General features: G+C 37.2%; 2 protein-coding genes across 2 annotated transcripts in view; one reads left to right on the top strand and one right to left on the bottom strand.

The window, feature by feature from the left end:
* The window catches only part of LOC135475603 (calsyntenin-1-like), a 35,575-nt gene extending 27,002 nt beyond the window's left edge, over positions 1 to 8,573 (bottom strand). The window contains exons 1-2 of the mRNA XM_064755530.1: positions 8,386 to 8,573; positions 3,854 to 4,003 (exon numbers count right to left, since the gene is read on the bottom strand). Of these exons, the coding sequence (XP_064611600.1) occupies positions 3,854 to 4,003; positions 8,386 to 8,455 (220 nt within the window). The 5' untranslated portion in view covers positions 8,456 to 8,573. The remainder of the gene's footprint in view (positions 1 to 3,853; positions 4,004 to 8,385) is intronic.
* A 254-nt stretch (positions 8,574 to 8,827) lies between these two features.
* LOC135474686 (leucine-rich repeat-containing protein 4B-like) lies at positions 8,828 to 14,915 on the top strand. The gene is made up of 2 exons (XM_064754243.1): positions 8,828 to 8,906; positions 11,230 to 14,915. Exon 2 carries the CDS (start codon positions 11,268 to 11,270, stop codon positions 13,200 to 13,202), a length of 1,935 nt encoding a protein of 644 aa, XP_064610313.1. The 5' UTR covers positions 8,828 to 8,906; positions 11,230 to 11,267; the 3' UTR covers positions 13,203 to 14,915.
* Positions 14,916 to 18,304: the final 3,389 nt, after the last annotated feature.

The raw sequence follows: 18,304 nt of genomic DNA, 5'->3' as shown, positions 1-18,304 counted from the left end.
TAAGAATGGAAAATATTTTAAAAAGAAATCTGCGAATCCCATAAAAAATGCTACATTTTACAAAGAGTATTAAGTACACTAAAATATCAAATCACACAAAGTATTCTGATAGAGTTCCAGTGATACTAAAGAACACTTCTTTTTTTAATAAAATATTTCAACAGAAAAATAAACCTTTCTTCTGCATTTTTTATCTAAGTCTGACCATTAATAACTAACTAAAATGTTACAAATCTGTTCATGGCTCACAGGAACATGTATGAAACTGCCCATAGCTCACAGGAAAATGTATGAAACTGCTCATGCATGCACCAGGTACATTTGTCTGACATACCAGAATGTCCTACACTCTATCTAATGGTGGCTAATATCCACTCACGTGTACTGACATGCGTGAAACCCAGAGACACGAAACACTTTCACCACTCTTCCTTACCACCACAATTGTTAGCCGGACACACACCAGACAAAAGCCTGAATAAATAATATCATTTATTATTTTTGCGTGTTATTACAAGTAATAGGTTGAGAGTATCATTCCCATATGTGGCAGGTTGTGCTAATCTGACCAAACCAGAAATATGCCCCAGAAACAGCTTGGCAAATGCCCAAGCCTCGCAATACAATCACATGTGTCCACTCTGCCTTATCTACAAATTCACTTGATGCTAATGCTCTCTGACACCATGTTTCCTGTGTTAAAGCTAACCAAAAACAGATTCTTGCCTGCTGCATTTACACTGCAGGACCACGGCATGAATTAGAATTAATTAGACAAAGTTATTTTCAATTTCTCTTGAAAAGCCAAATGGTTTACTTATTCATTTTATTGATGTTTTATGCCATACTCAAAGATATATTTTGCAGCCAGCATTATGGTGGGAGGAAACTGGGCAGAGACTGGGTGAAACCCACTTCAGCTAAATAGCCATTCAACAATTTGGCCTCCTTTTTGAAATTACTACATTTACACATTTACACTTCACTATACAGCGTGGGTCAATGCAAGTATTAATAAGTTTTACCATAATGTCATTTGTTTTGTTCCTTTCAATGTCTTTTTCATAATTAATTCGAAAAGTACACACCTAATAAACAATCTAATTTGACAATGTAAAGTACAAAATATTTGGTAATGCTGACTACTGGCTGGAGCACTGCTTCACTCCCTGAAGTAGCAACTTGTGAGTACATGTGAACTGAAAACAGAATGCTACACTAGGGATACTTGGTCGTTGTGGAGGGGAGCCCACAAATCTCAGTAGTACAGGAAATGCTTGAGAAGTGAACCACACAGATAGATCTATATATGTGGTATGGACCGGGAACCACTACAGTCAGTAAGCTATATAAGTCAGAGGCCACTTAAGGGGTCCATTACATAAGATAAAACAAGCAAGAGTTCATTTTACTTTGCACATGCTGAGCTGACCCTTTTATCTTTCCAGTTTATACTGAGGTCTAGTAGCTCTGTCAAATTTTTGCATATAGTGTACATCTGAATGTGAAGACATATTTTGTTCCCCCGATCTGTTCGGTTCAGTTCAGTTTGGCGCAGCGGCTTGTCCAATCCCACATCTGAGTTATCCTGCCTATTACATAATGTCTTCAGGCAGTAAGGTTCTTTCTCTTGTGAATCCAGTCTGGATGACAGATACACTGTATGTGTCATGTTAATTCTGCATGGTCCAGCAAACTTTTTGTGCTGCTAGGGTCACATCTGTGAGGAGGGTGTGATTACATGTACAAATCTCTTCACACAAAAATGATAACCCAGGGATCTAAATGTTCCTTATTTTGAGTTCTTAAAGTGATGACCTTAACAAAAAATACAGTCATCAAATACATGTACGAAGTAAAGGTGTCAAATGATACCAACTTTATTGCGAGGTCTTAAAAACAAATGAAGGACCAAACATCCTGAACCCTGTAACCTGTGTATCATATACATTACAGTACAGGTAGGGTTAATGGAAGCCAACAGCTATCATCTGCCTACAATACTGACCCCTTTTGTGTAGAAAATGGATTTATCAACTGGCCAAGAATGATAAACTTTGTGGGGATACATAGATAATGGTGAAAGGAACAAAACCATCTGGCACCTTGAATATGTAGGACTGCGTGTATGTTTTAGATTCTTTTTCTCCCTCAGTAGGAATGGTCTCCCCCCTAAAATTTACATGTACCTAAAGCATCCAAGGACCTACATCATGAAGGTGATTTTTAACATTTTTTTTCCCCTGAACTTACGGTTCTTAAAATGTGGACAAATGGTGAGGTGTTAGAACAGAATATTGACATTAACAATGCAACATAGACTACAAAATGTCACAGAAAGACACTGTTTATTTCGTAAGCAAAGATAAAGTTTGATGTGTCAGGTGTTTGGAAGTCTGGAGAGCACACCTGCAATTGCCGCGCGGGGATAGTGCACCTGCTCCATCACTAAAGCTGTTGCTCCACAATTATTACAGTACATAAACATGTAGGTGATACATGAAAACATTCGTATCATATGTCACCCAGATCACAGCAATGTTTCAAAGGTCAAATGCATGTATATGTATTTTCTTCAAGGTTTTTGCTTGATATTACTGTCAGTTTAACAATCACTGGAAGACACACCTGTTGAAATGATTTACATATACACTCCTCGCCATTCCATTCATTACAACCAGATGATATACAACTGTACACATGTATCTCATACATGTATCTTGTACGCGTAAAATGATTCTTATCCTGTGTAACATGTATGATCAAGTCTCTAGAAAGATGAAAAGGATGTGACAATGGATCCACTAAAACATGCATATATATATATATATACACACATACATACATAGGATGTTGATAAACAGCTGATTTGGTTGGAGAATATAATGTCATCAGCAACTAGATAGGTGTACATCTATTTCTCTCAAATAATGAAGGTTAAAAAAAAACAGGACATACATGTACAGGTATAAATCAATGCTGTCAATAGCATCAAGCATTCAAACTTTGTAAAGTCCATAAATGGGGAGATGTTAAAGGCTTGCATGTAAACGGCCTAGTCTAGCACAGACTACCTGACTTTAAGTCTGTTCACCACCATGTGGTAACGAAAGCAGGTATTTACATTACATACGTAAATACAGGTTTGTCTGAGTTGAATTACTGGCCAGACCAGACTGGGATGGCCTGATGAATGTCAAGCTGGCCTACTTCTGTCCAACCTCCAGCTTTTTTACTTCAACATACACATCCTGCATACATATACAGTTAAACAGACTACAAAAAAAGTTGCTTAAGTTGCATGTTCTGACATCCTACAAACTCCCCATCCCTGTACATCTACATTCACCCACCGTGGCTCTGACAAGTCTACAGGATTTTGTAAATGAGACTGCTCCCATACATACGCATATGTGTTCTGTATGTATCTCTCCATCACTTACCGGTCCATGTAGCAGAAGGCTACATCATACATATTCATTTACAATGTACAAGTGGAGATTCATTATCACTAGAAAAACAGAACCAAACACTGACTCCTGGGCAAGTTTAATTTTTCTTTTAAAATCTTAAAAGTTAACTTTGGTAGAACTAACGGATAGAGCGCATTTACAAGTAGAATCGCCTTGTCAAAATAGTATTACATTTTATTCTATTTTGTAAGTGGTGTTCACATGCTGATATTTGTCGCATTTTGCAAATTCCATAAATTGCATTGGTGATATTTTCATTCAACAAAGTCAATTTGACGCACCACGTTAACATGGTTAATCAGTAAGTCAAAAGTCAGAACACATTATGTGCACTGCAATGTCTTCTATGACATGTCCACTGTATTCTTGTGAATACTTACTTGCTTCGCCCATTTCATCGTCATCCTTGGCCGTTAAGGGTTCATCCAGCACCACAACCTTCTCATTCTCTCCTATCACCCCGTGAAACAGCGGAGCCCCTCTCTCATCAACATTTTTTGAGATTATGCGTGGGTCAAAACGGTTAGCCTCTGAAATTACAAAATCACGCTAAATTATATCTTTGTGGGTGTCATCAAAAAAATTTGCTGCAGCCATAAAGTACTTCTAAATCAATAAGAAAATCAATTACACATCTGTATTATAAAAAATAAATGTATTACACACCCCATTATATATCATGTAATGTGTGTACCACAGTGCATTTATATGTATGACAATTAATGTTTGAGATTATTTTAAATTTGCAACAGGCCGTGGAAATAACAGCATGCATTTGTGTTAATTTTAATCCAGATGACCCTTTCCACTAACACATTCAGAACCTTCACCTTTACACCTGGTTACTTACGGTAAAAGTTATTCATGATAAGGATGGAAGACAAAGACAACTCATTAATTTGTATCCTGAATTAATAAGATATCGTACACTCGGCTTTGTGCTTCCCGACAGATGACAGTCACTTCATTCAATTCTAATTAAGTACATGTATGTTGATGAACAGCTGGTCTTCATGTATGTCATCAGCTTCAGCTAATTTCTCTAGGTTCTATTTCTAAATAAGATGTGTGTAGGTGTTAATACAAAATCACAATGATGCCAGGATTTCTACAATAACATTTCTTCGTCATGCTTAGCTAAGCATACTACAAATATACAAAAGACCTTAATTACTTGTATCTGATTTTCATGTCACTCATTACACAGATGCCACATAATACTTTTTGGGTGTTTCTCTTTCCCTATCCACAGGGTAAAAAAAAAAAAATATGTGCTCATGATGCATATCAAAGCTGCACCTTTAAATGCCATACAAGGCCAAACATTACAGGACTTTCTGTGACAGAAATAACAACACATCCTGCTCATGATCTCTACAATCAGAAATCTTGTTCCACTATACATTTTTTCATAGCACCCAGATTCGCCTTACATGACATAGAAAATTTAGTTTATTATCGTAATAATGACATCATGACAAATGAAATATAATCTGACAAGTACAAACTTCCATGGGGAATTTTTATGGTTTCTCCTATCTTTTCCTGTTGATGTGTAAACTACACGTACACAGAATATTTTGATCCATTCTTCATACAGATAAATAAATGCCTTCCAAAAAAGCTTGCCCATCGCCTTAGAAACTAGTATGTCACATTCAACACACATTCATGTTACATATACATGTACATCTAAAAATACAGTGCATACATTTAAAAGTATGAACTGCATTAGTCTTCAACACTAAAACTGCCACCATTTTACACTACAACTTATTACACTGCTTCACTGATCACCTAATTACACAGTTTATGGGGACATTTTCAGTACTCTTCCTTAAAATATTAAAAAAATAACAAGTTCCTTGTCATGCCTATTACCATGTTAACCACATTCAGTATTCTGTAACAGTACAACTGTTTTGCACAGGTCACAACATTTTTAATATTGTGGGTATGGGGAAAATTACTTCCAGTCTTGCTGTGTAAATTAGCGAAAAAACATGCCTATCATGACACAATAATATTTCAATACAGCTTTTCACAAGCAGTGGTTCTCCAGTCTCAGAAAAATGATCTGATGTCTTACTTTACCGCCTTCATATCTTTCTAATAAATTTTCATTTGGGGAATCTCGTAAATCCACACGACACAAAATATCACCATTTAGGCGACAAAAAGTTTATACAGGAGTGTTGAAACTATACAATTCATAAGGTTAATTCTTTTTCTAATTTGGTCAACGACATGTGACATACATTATGATTCAAATTCATACACATATCATCAGAGTCTACACATTAATAAGGAAGAGATTAATATACTGCACTTGCAATGTTGATTATATATCAACTTCAGTTTAAAGTAAACATGGAATAAATATAAATGCCTACTTATTCAAAATGAAACAAAAGATATAAAAAACCATGAACAAGTTTGTAATGAATAAACACCAGTAACTGCTCAGTAATTAATAATCACAAAATGAAAAAAGCAAATAAAGAAATAAAATTCTAAACTTGAATCCTTGTGTCACAGTTTAGGTTGTAAGGTCAGTTAATCTAAATGCAAGGCACATTCGCCAGCATCATAATGTAAAACAAAATTCGCTTGAAAAAATGAAAAATCAGCTATTTTGATAGATGTGTTTAAATGAGAAAAAGCATTCTAGTAGGGCAAAGCCCAAAACTGAACAAAAGTCTCTGAATAATAAGTACATTTGTATATTATCAGTAAACCATTAAATACTTAAGTCACGATTCAAATCACCAACCTGTTTTCTATATTTCATTACAACAATAAACATTTCTATGTCCAAAAAATGAAATTTTCTTCAGCATATTATCAAAAATACAAATATGATACCTTATAGATTATTACTGAACACTAATCATCCTTTAACACTGACAACTGAATAAAACCTATCCAAGAAACACCTTGTCGTTCACTATGTATTAATCTTATGATTAAGCTGTTCAATGGTGTGCCCAAGATTTTGCACCAGATGAACATATGAGATCTAATACGATTTACGATCTTATTCTGGAGGACAATAGCTGTATGAGTTGGTCCCAATTCAACTGCCCTGTGTCACACTGAGACGGTCACCTGGGGTTAACATAAACAGTCTTACAATGGCCAGTTAATCCATTTACCATGTTAAGCTGGTTAAGGGTGGTTTTAGCTACTGGACAGGTAGAAGAATGGGTCAATGTAATTTACCACCAGTCTGTCCTACCTCACCGTAGTATACTCAAGCCATCAACATGTTTGCTAAGCACTTTTTTAGTTAGCCCTAAATATAACCTAAATACAAATGTAAGTATTAACTTAAGTATCAAATCCTGAACATACATGTAGTTATTATAGCTGATCTAAATCACAGTGCATTTGTGTCTAAAGACTCTGGGAAGAATGGTTCATTGAAGTGGCAGACTAAGTGTATTTTCTCAATTCACCCTCCAAAAATAATGATTTACATATATCAATTAAAAAGCATGGTAAACCCTGACGACACAACATTACAAAACAAAGAAAAACACCACCACATAAATCTGTTCAGTTATATCACCATCTTAACTGACAACTTCACACATAACATACTTTTTGCCTTGTTCATAGAAATATCAAACCATTCAAACAACTTACTTCTCAAATATGAAACCATCATTCATTAGGAAATTTTTCAATGGAAAATGTTGTTTCACAATGGATGACATGTACTTTGATAGCTAGATGTTCATTGATTTTCTGTTAATCATGTTGATCACTCATTACAATACCATCTGTTTCTCACATAAGGCTGTAGATGGGAATTTCATTTGTATTTCTGGATTCACTGAACAATGTGGTATAGTTTGACTCTAAATAGGCAAAATTCATATGGAAATCTAGTCCAAGTAGGTCATGGCCTGGAGGCAACAGTCAATGTACTCAGACTAGTGGAAATCTTGCGAGGGCCACAAAATGTTTTGCATTAGGAAAAACAGATTATGGGAAGGCTGGCTACTTTAGTTTACTTTGCATTTATTAAGTAAAATTTGAAAAAAAAAAAATCATCTTCCTTCTCTCATTGTCTACACGAATTTGTAAGGTAGGAGTTGGGGTCAGAAAATGCTTCCTTCGTCCAACGCTCATGTGCCAAGGCTGTCTACTGGAAGAGTTCTAACCCCAACTTCCAGTATATGTGCTACTGCCCTCACTCAGAACTACCGTGAAGTTGTGTCTCTCATAGGCCCTATATTTACATCAAATATATCAAATATCAAAAATATTATTATATATAAATAATAATCAAGAGGTATAAGAGTCATCCATAAAAGGACTGTAAAGTGATACATGCCTGCAAACTGTCACCACTAAATAGCAGATTTCTACCCAACATAGGAATTAACAGCATTTTGTTTTATGAACTTTGTTAACTCAGCAGAACCACACAATAACCAGACATTGTAACAGATCCGTAAATTTAATATTTGTCACAAAAGATTACAATACATACATCTGGATGCTTTCTTTCCTTCAATCAACGAGAAAAGAGCAAATATAAAACAAAACGGATCTCAAGAGGGTCTCCGGACACTTAACTACGCCCATAACAAAAGGATGTACCCCCAAAATAATAATGAAATGTAAAAAAAAAAAAATTTCCAGACACGCTTGTTGACACATGAATACGTTTTAGTTCGACTCTTGAAAATATCGTTGTATTAGAGTTCACAACGTGGGACCATAAGAAGCAGTACGAAACGAGTGATACAGTATTTGTTTGTGTTTGAATAAAACAGGATCTGATAGACAGTTTAGGGGAAAAATAGATTATCGAGACATAATTTCAACAACAACACACAAAAACAGTCGCCGATTTGACGAACACCTGCGCCTTTGATATGAACAGAGCCGACCGACTTACCCGAGATTCCTTGAGAATTTCCGACATAAACTATAAAAATCCAACACACTCCTATCCCTATTCTAAACATGTTGCCACCAGTTGTGGTAAATGCGCTTCTGAGAGTCTGCGATATCCTCTTGGTAGTAAAACCAGCTCCTGCTAACCCAGTTGATGTATCAAATTCCCTCACAATATGGCCGACAAATTTCGTGATGGTCGAGAATATGTTAATTTGCTCTTCCGCTATTCCGATATATTCCAGGCGGGGTCTCACCAAATGACAAACGGGTGCGCCCACTGCGTTCACTACTACCCGACTTGTGCTACAAAACACGTGTTAAAACTATTTAGGGGTGCAGCATTTGTGAAGAAAAGAGGTAGTTTACTAATTTATTCTTCTGCTTTCCCATGTCAATCCATTTGACACCTGGTGGTGGAGACACGTTCACTAGATGTAACAGCCGGAAGAAACTCCGATACATTGGTGCGCAAGTTCCGGTATTTCAGGTGACAAAGTGGATGATGATGCTATACAACAGGTGGGGGATTCTTTGTTTTCACTAGAAACATGCCAACCCTTCGGGTTTTTTTTTTCAACACCGTAACACACATTCCAATAAGAAAGCGAATCAAGCGAACATTGAAAAATAATGTTTGTTCCTGTATAATGCATTGACTTTTGCAGTAAGAAAAACTTGTCCATTACACCAACAACACAGGAGAAATGACCTGTCAAAAATTGACAAATTCCGATTTTACTGTTGTAAAACGATGGGAAATACCCAATAGTACTATTTTGTCAGCTTTCTGTATGTTTGGGGATAATGGTTCTCGTAAATGGTGTTGATTTGTATCGTGTGATCAGACAGTTTCATGAAACTTGTTACCCGAAGATAATTTTGGTTAAAAGCCATGTACAAACATGCTCTAATATAAAACGAAAGGCCAATACTGGAACTTGTGCTACTCAGAGTTGCACATATTAATCAGACTGATTTGTATTTATCCCTAAAGACTTCAACGCTCTGTCTTATACAGGCGTAGCATTGTTGGAGTCTTGATGCTTACAATATTAAAGGGGTCCTCCGTGGCTCAGTTGGTTAGCGCACTAGCGCAGCGTAATGACCCAGCAGTCTCTCACCAATGCGGTCGCTGTGAGTTCAAGTCCAGCTCATGCTGGCTTCCTCTACGGCCGTACCCACCATAATGCTGGCCCCGTCGTATAAGTGAAATATTCTTGAGTATGGTGTAAGACATCAATCAAATAAATAAATAAATAAAATACAATATTAAATTTGTACTCGGTGAAGGTATAGGCCAAATGCTTTGTCATCGAACAAGCCTTGTGCCAGTAAAAGACATGAATTTAAGGATCAAGGTAGTACTCGCTCTAGTCCCAGTCTCGGTCAGAGAATTGTTCTCTGCTACCACAATTCTCTGGGTCAGAGGTTATCAGCATTCATAGAGTTAGTTAGGTGGTCTTATGTAAATTCAAGAGATCACTTGCCTTCTACCAACAAGGTATGTGTGGTATACATAAACTGAACTTGCCCTGCAGGTGAAAATTATGTGTCACATGTGGAAAGGCTTGTATTTACGTTCCAAATGCTGGTGGTTTTACCTGCCAAGTACCAGGCATTCTGGCGTCTTCCACTTGTCAAACTGACGGCCATCCTAGGAGTGAAACCATGTCGAGTACATTGTTGAGGTATTAAGGGACAATTCAAAAGTTTGGTCATCCGAGGAAAGTTTTCCATGTTCAGTGATGGTCACATTGAAAGGTTCTCTGCATCTTCATTCATTCAAATCCCAGACCCTTTTGTCTGACAACATTGCCTGCTGCCTAGCCACCAGTCATTAGGCCTACAATTAGTATGGTACTTTACCCAAGAATAATAAAAAAAACATCAGTCAAATCAAATCACATGGTTTTATCATTAAACTAAAATATATTGCAATCTTAATTGTGAATAGATCTTAGACCATGAGCTGACAGCAGACCAGTAGGTTAAGTACAGAGATTTTAAATGTTTATTTAACTTGAACAAAACCAATGCAGTGGCTAAAAAATTAAAGCTTTCACCATATTATCAGGATACCTAGGTTCAGTACACTGAAACGGTAAAATAAACTTAAAATTAGCTGGTCAAAGGGGTTAGCATGCCAACATGACGCAAGGACCCAGGATCTCTCACCAGTGTGACCACTGTGAGTTCAAGCCCAGCTCATGCTGGCTGTTCTGCTCGGTTTCCTCTCACCATAATGCTGGTCACCATTGTGTAAATAAAATATTCTTAAGTATGCTGTAAAACACCACATAAATCAATAAAATTAAATGAAATATGCTTAAGTATGCTGTAAAACACAAAATAAATCAATAAAATTAAAGTACTGGTACTTAATGGCCATGTGCATAGTATATTGGCAATGTTCAGTTACAAGTGATGATGTCCAGTGTCAGAAAGAGAAATTTTGGAATTGGGATCAGTCTGCATTTATCGATATTATCGTGTTATGGGAGACACTATTGTAATATGATGGCAGTAATGTTGAAAGTGGCATGTAATACCAAGCAGTCAGTCACTTAGTCAAGTTGAATTCAGATCAGGTTACCCAAAACCACATGCACATATATTACATGTACTAAGCAGATAGAACTGTTTGACATGGGTCAACTTAAACGGAGCTTTAACATTCTGAGGCCATGTTCCATATATCAGTTGTAGGCTTAGTTGTTGTGACCACGATGATACTTGTAAAATATGTAGCCATGCATGCTAGTAGCAGCCAAAAATAATAATTTAAAATCTCAGTATTTTACCTTCATACATATTTGTCAAGATATTTTCCATTTCATTTCAGAATGTAAAAGGAGTGGAGACAGCAAAGGGAAGTTACCAATGATGATGAAGTTTTTGGTGACCTCCCTTGGAGAGGCCTTGCTTGCTGCAGTGATATTGTGGCTGCTGCCTGGAAGTAAATGTGCTCCATTCTGTGGAGAGAATTTAAAATGTGGCTGTAATGTGACAGATAGTTGTACAATCTGCCCGAGGGGTCTGGTCCCCTCAGGGCATGGCATTCTGGGGCCTAGACAGTTTTCACCAGATGAGAAATGCCTGAAGATTAGCAAAGGCAGCTCTGAAGAGCTTTCACTGCTCATTCATTTTGAGGGACTGATTCACCTAGAAATTCATCGCTATTTTATACCAGCTGTATCACAGAAGAACCTTCCCTTTTATCGAAATACAAATCTAAGTTACCTCAGTCTTTCAAACAATGGTATTCAGACATTTGTGGAAGATTTCTTCTCCGAGTTATCAGCTCTTCGTCATCTTGATCTCAGTGGCAATCAGATTCACAAGATGCCATCTCAGTTGTTTGCTCAGTTACATAGTTTAGAATCTGTAATGTTGCAAGAAAACTTGATCAAAAATTTACCCTTGGAGTTATTCTCTGGACAAGGCAAGTTGAAGCTGCTTAATCTCTGTGATAACAAAATCTCTTTTCTCCATCATGAACAGTTTGTGAATCTCAGTGCTCTGGAAAGTTTAGATGTCTCAAATAACAACCTCAAGGCTGTGCCTGAAGAAGTAGTAGCTGATTTTGCAAGGCTTAAAAATGTTAATCTTCATAGTAATCCCTGGGATTGTTCTTGTTCTGTGGGACCATTAGTCAGACTGCTTCATACATCATCTGCACCATCTATGCAAAGCCCACCACTGTGCCGGTCTCCACAGAAATACAGAAGCAAAGTTTTGACGGAATTGTCCATGGATGCAGTGAACTGCTCAGTGCCTGTTATTATATCAGTGTCAGAATCTGTAGATGTTATTTACAACTCTAAATTCAGCTTGACCTGTCAGGCAGAGGGTTTCCCCAAACCAGCCATCCTGTGGACATTACCTGTTGGTGACTTCTTTGGTCACCCGTCGGATTATCACCTTCTAGATCAGTCTGAGCTTGTTCAAGTTTTTTCAGATAACTTGTATGTTTTTAGTGATCATTTGCAGCGCACCCATGTGACATCACCTGTTCATGGGCAAATCACTGTGAATGGAATGCGAGGAGCTCTAAGTGGGAACTACACATGTACTGCTATAAACCCTGCTGGAAATGACACTGTCCATGTCACAGTGTCTGTACACACTGGACTGCCTGTCGCCTATTCCGGGAGTCTTCTGTTTTCAGCAGAGCTAACAAGTGCTTTCATTGTGTGTGGATTTTTCATTGGCCTTATTTCATACATTGTTAACAGATGTCGCAGTCAAACAGAGAAAAAGTCTGTTGATGAAACTGATGAGAACAAGGGTGCATCAGAGGTGATGGATGTAGAAAGTGAGGGCACCTCTACTGTGAGAGATTTTGATGATAATTTAGATGGAGATGAGGATGATGATTCACAGGTCCCTGGCACATCACCACTGTTATCTACAGGGACATCGCCAGGCAAGTGTCGCACACCTACTGGCGAGGATTATGACAAATTTGCTGCGGAATTCCCTGAGAACATTCGGGAAACTTTGGATGACGTGCGCTGGCGCCTAAGACATGGAGTTGAGCGCAACATTGAGCGTGTTCGTCATCAGGTCATGACAATTAAATCATCTGGGTCACAATACATTGATACCATTCGATCATCGAGCAGTAACGCAGCAAATCGTGTCCGAGCTGGGGTTGTCATGGGGATGGAACAGGTGAAATGTGGGGTACAGTCGATTAAGGAGTTCTGTGGGACAGGTGACATGGGAGCTCAGACGATATCGACCATCTCCGTCTCTACAGATGTGGACACTCAAGAGTCTACCGAAACAGTTAAAACTATAACTTTTGTCTAACATTCCACCATGCTTATGTAGGCCATGTTACACGTTCCAATGTCTAGTATCTGATCATCAGTTCCCTACGTTTAATGCTGGGCTCTGGTGGTTTTCTACCACATATGGTATGTAACTGCAGCTGTATATGTATATCTATGGAGTAAAATAAAGTTCACAATTAAGAAGCACCAATGAAGCCCTCAGCAGTATGACTGGCCCATTCTGCTGGGGACTTTGATCAGTGGCAGTATGTACTTAATTAAGGCTCTGATTGGGCACCAAATTAACAGCTTGAAGGCATCTACAAAAGGGAAGGTGGTCTCTCTGGACTGTGTTTACCTCCATCTGGAAATTGGACAGCCGTCATATAAGTGACATAATCTGGAGTACAGTGTTAAGCTTCAGTGAAAGTGTTCTTCACCATATATACTAAAATAATTTTCACTCTCGCAACTAAGGTCAAAGGTTCGAAGCGGACCAGTATCAAACATGTATTTTTAGAGACGATTTTCCTGATAAGCAACTTGCTTTTCATTGGCTGTCTTGATCTTTATATGAATGATACGATGAAAGGACGTATCCATAACAAGTGGAAGATGTAATTTTTCAGTGAAATATATGCTAAAATATTGAATACATTATTTGAGGTCTGTGAACTTTTACCTATGCACTGGGAAAAATGCCTGTACAAAAGATTATATTTTTTATTCTCTGTAATACAATAAATCATAGGAGGCCAATATGTGACTGTGTAAGCAAGATGTCTAGCAGTGACAGAATTAAGGTTACGTGTATATTTAGTACTTTAAAATATGCCTGAAAAATAGTATGATTTTTGAACATAAAATGCATTCTCTTGGCTGCTCAACTTCAGAATGTCCAATTCAAAAATATATCTTCATGTACATAAAGGCTCTAATAGATATATATGTGATAGTTTGAATATCCTAAATGACTTCAAATTTCGCACGCAAAAATTTATTATTTTTGGTGCTGAAACTTACAATTCTCCACTTGAATATCATCCCACGTCCCAAGCAAACCTCAAAACACCTTTCTAAAATCAATAGAACTTTCAGAATCAGGAAAATGGGCAAGCTTGTCATGGACGAAATTTGTCGTCATATAGGGTAGTTTTCTTGTACCTATATGTAGTATGGTATATACATACTTTAGACCAAAGACTTTGATGACATGTTCTGCTATCAGATGAGTTCAGAATTCAAGGTGCAACATAGGTATTTAAATGCATTTCTAAATTTGACCTATAGTGTAAGTAATGTAAAGAGTATATATTATTTCAACCCACCATATATCACAGAATGTAAAAGTGTATATTTTTGATGATGTAGTTTAGCATGTACATGTGGTCTACCTGAGTTGTTAGGATGAGAGTATTGAGATGTATGACTGTAAATATTCTACTGGCGTACAAGTGCCATCAATTGTGCAGGTGAAAGTTGTGAACTCTCTTTTGATATGAATTGTAATGATTGCTACACAATGACATCAACACATGATGAAACTGCTCAAATGATGTCACCTGTTGTGCATCATATACATGTGATAATGGTTTCACTGTGATGTCACACAGGTGTACCTGAATCAGACACGTACGAGTATGGCGCTGTTGACAGTGATAGACAACACACCATAAATATATATGAAATGTTCCACAAATATATATTGTGCCTGTGGAAATTACTATTATGTGATTACATGGGCTCTCGGGTCCCTGCTGTTTTTGAGGTATTCATAACCTTAAAGGTTTAAAACTAAAGAATTTCACTTCTGAATATTTCAAACCAACATTTATTTCTGCAGCTTGTCGAAAAAAAGACGTCTTTATACAACCACTAATGTAACTGTCATTTTGTCATTGGCTATGCTTCATGTGCCTTACTTTTTTAATCTTCCATGTGATAGCTAAAGTCTGCCATTTCCTGTTTTGAATGAAAGGATTTTGAAGTGATTTGATGTCTTTGATACCAGAGAGAGTTCTGGTTCATTGGTACATGTAATAACCTCCACACAATAACTGACCCCATGACTTTAATTCAAGCTTTATCTGGCTTGTGGTGTGCATTAGTTAGTGAGTGCAATCATGATGCTTTTTTTAAATTCACAAATATTTTTGATACAGGCATGTAGTTGTTTCTGTCTTTGTCTTTAACAAGCCTTTTTTATTGCTAACAGTTTATGCGTTTAATGTGCTGAATGAGATATAAGACTCATAGGAATTTCTAATCGGGAATATTGACATAAAGAATTGTATGTTGTGCTATGCACATATTAGTTGTTAAATTTTCTTATTGACGTAAAAAAAAATTTGCCTTTTTTATTCAAGCTCTTGGATGGAACCCCTATAGGACTATGGGTATATATAATCAAGGTCTTGGTGAGCCTCACATTATACAAGATGGATCTGTATTAATTAATATGTAGTAATGTATCACTAACATTTAATTTTTAGTTTGAAAGGTGTACTTTCATAAATCTTTCTGTGCGGTTCATTTTAAGGAGACAGGCCTTTCTGGCTTAGGCAGTGAGCCAGTACAAAGTACAGGCTCAGGTTATGCCATATCGCTAGCATTAGCGTCAGTATACAGTAACATCTTAGGCAATGTTAAGGTAAACGTTATGGGTAGTTTCTTAAATGTACTGCATATATTGAGCTCAGGTTTTGTATACATGTAAAGCATAAGGGCACAAGGGGGATGTTTTATAGTTTTGATGCTCTGTGTTCATATTAATTAATGTTAATGACAAAATTCCGAACTTGTGTATTGGAACCATTGTAAGGTGAATGTTAAGGCTGGTATCTTCAAAAGTAGGCCTATTGCATGTACTGAGTTATTGAGTATTGTACATACATGTAAAGCACAATGACACAAACATGACAAAGGGAATGTTCCATCATCGATGCTTCAGTTGTGTGCATATTAATTATCATAAATACAAGATTCCTGACTCGCATCTTTTTTTTTTTTTTTGTTTTTGTATTAAAATCCTTATTGAATTGAAAGTACTTTATGTATCAAGCTGAAGTTTCATATTTCAGACATGATTTTTTTTCCGCTTTTTAGCGGAATTCCGCTTTTTCTTTGTTCAGTTTCGATTAATTTACCTGTTTTCCGCAGATTTTTCTAGCTTCCGGCGCCTAGGCGGCCCTTGGACCCCGGCCTTTTTGGGCTATGATAGTAAATTTCAGCTATTTTCTTGGTTCACCACAATCATGTCTGATATTTGTGTGACTTCTACAGGCAGGTTCTTTGGTAGCCTTGTTATCGGATCAAAATTTTTTGAAGTGCTTCTCGGAACTATGGTATATATATTAGACACTTTCTATATGCATGTACATGTACGTTGAAGTTGCATGTACATCTACGAGTACCTGCAATTGCATATACATGTATGTGAAATACTGCTTGAAATACTAGACATAAGCCAATGACTCAGGTTCTTGATTTTCAGTCCAAGTAGATGCATTAGATTGTCTCGGTATCAAAGGACTAGACTGCTAAGGTGAAACTGGTCTTGTGAGTGAGTGAGTGAGTGCTTAGGGTTTAATGTCATACTTAACAATTTTTCAGCCACATGACGATAAAGGAGTCCTTAGAGTGCATGTAATGTGCCTCCTGTTGCAGGATGAATTTCCACTGCTCTTTTATCTAGTGGTGCTTCACTGAGCACCAAAGACAAGTGAGCCACAGGTCTTGTAAACTTGCTTGAAAATGAACTGATTATGCATAAAAATTCACACTACTTTTTCTACTACAGTATAGACCTAGAAGTTGTAGACTGGACTGCATATGTATGTATGTGTTACATTAAACATATGTAAATCCATCCCTGCTTTCAAAACTTTGTATGTTTATACGTGAAAAAAAAAAACAATGACCCAAGAAAATATTGTCTCATGGCATGTTTTGCTTGAAACTAACTGTAGATGTATGCTCAGGGGAGTATTGCAGGGCTCAATTGTGATGTGTGTGACTTACAAACTGCAGATACCCAAAGTGTGGGTTCAATACCTGACTTGAACAGAGAATTTTTATATTCTCACATCTCTGTTTGCCAAGTGTTCATAATAATAATAAGCAGTTGATTATATATGGTATATAGGTGTGTACGTAATTCTGTAGAAAAGTGTGTCAATAACATGTTGACGGTCAGAGATTTACCCCATGTACACCAGTTTCCTCCATCCTATCCTTAAGACTGAATGCCATCTTCTATATCGCATGTGGAAAATTCTTGAGTACATGATTGACACAAAAAAAAAAAAAGACACAGGCGAATTAATAAAACTATCCTTTGGCAAAGTCTGCTTCACATTTGACAACATTTTTCATTAAGCTTGGGGTATCACTTGCGGGGCGAAAAGATGAATTAACTGTGAAGACCAATCCAGAAAAGTAATAATATTGATCATCATTCCTGGCAATCATTGGCTGTACATGCATTGCAGGATTTCTACTGTTAGCATTTTCGCTTTGCAAGCAAACCTAAGGCCTCGTCTTGTATATGGCATAATGGATCTTCTATTAGCACATTTGGTGTGAAAAAATCTTTGAAGGACAGGGTCTGTGACAAGCTGTAACAACATATGGTGACTTATTCTCAGAGGTTGTTGGTGGAGCTGGTAAAGCAACAGAATGCTGTCAAGTGGTAACGTGTGAGCCTTGTATAGGGTTCAATCCCCAGTCTGGCCATACCCAATACCCAAACATCCGAGCCATGGAACTTCCCTAACAGACGTGAGGTTCAGCAGAAGAGAATATGTATGCTAAGCAGTGGTCGAGTTGGTGTCAGACTTCATACTATACCCTTGGGTATTGTGTCTGGTGTCATTCAGTCAGGCATAGCTATATATACCTGTACATACCAAGACTGGGTCCATGAGCCCCTGTCAAAAGTTACATCAAGCCTAATGTAAGTAAGCAATAAAACCAATCTTTTTTGAGTGTCAATTTCATAAGGTAGATGAACCTTCATGAAAGTAGACACGATTAATTCCATTCCACATCCTGTACATTCAAACTGAAAGAGTATTCTTTCACAACGATGAAGTGAAGCTCGTTTTTACATGCACTGAATGAATGATTTAAGTCCTGATG

This window comes from Liolophura sinensis, chromosome 9, assembly GCF_032854445.1.
Source record: "Liolophura sinensis isolate JHLJ2023 chromosome 9, CUHK_Ljap_v2, whole genome shotgun sequence".
NCBI classification, from domain to species: domain Eukaryota; kingdom Metazoa; phylum Mollusca; class Polyplacophora; order Chitonida; family Chitonidae; genus Liolophura; species Liolophura sinensis.
Note: the sequence above shows the minus strand (reverse complement) of the source record. Positions and strands in the feature narration are given on the sequence as shown.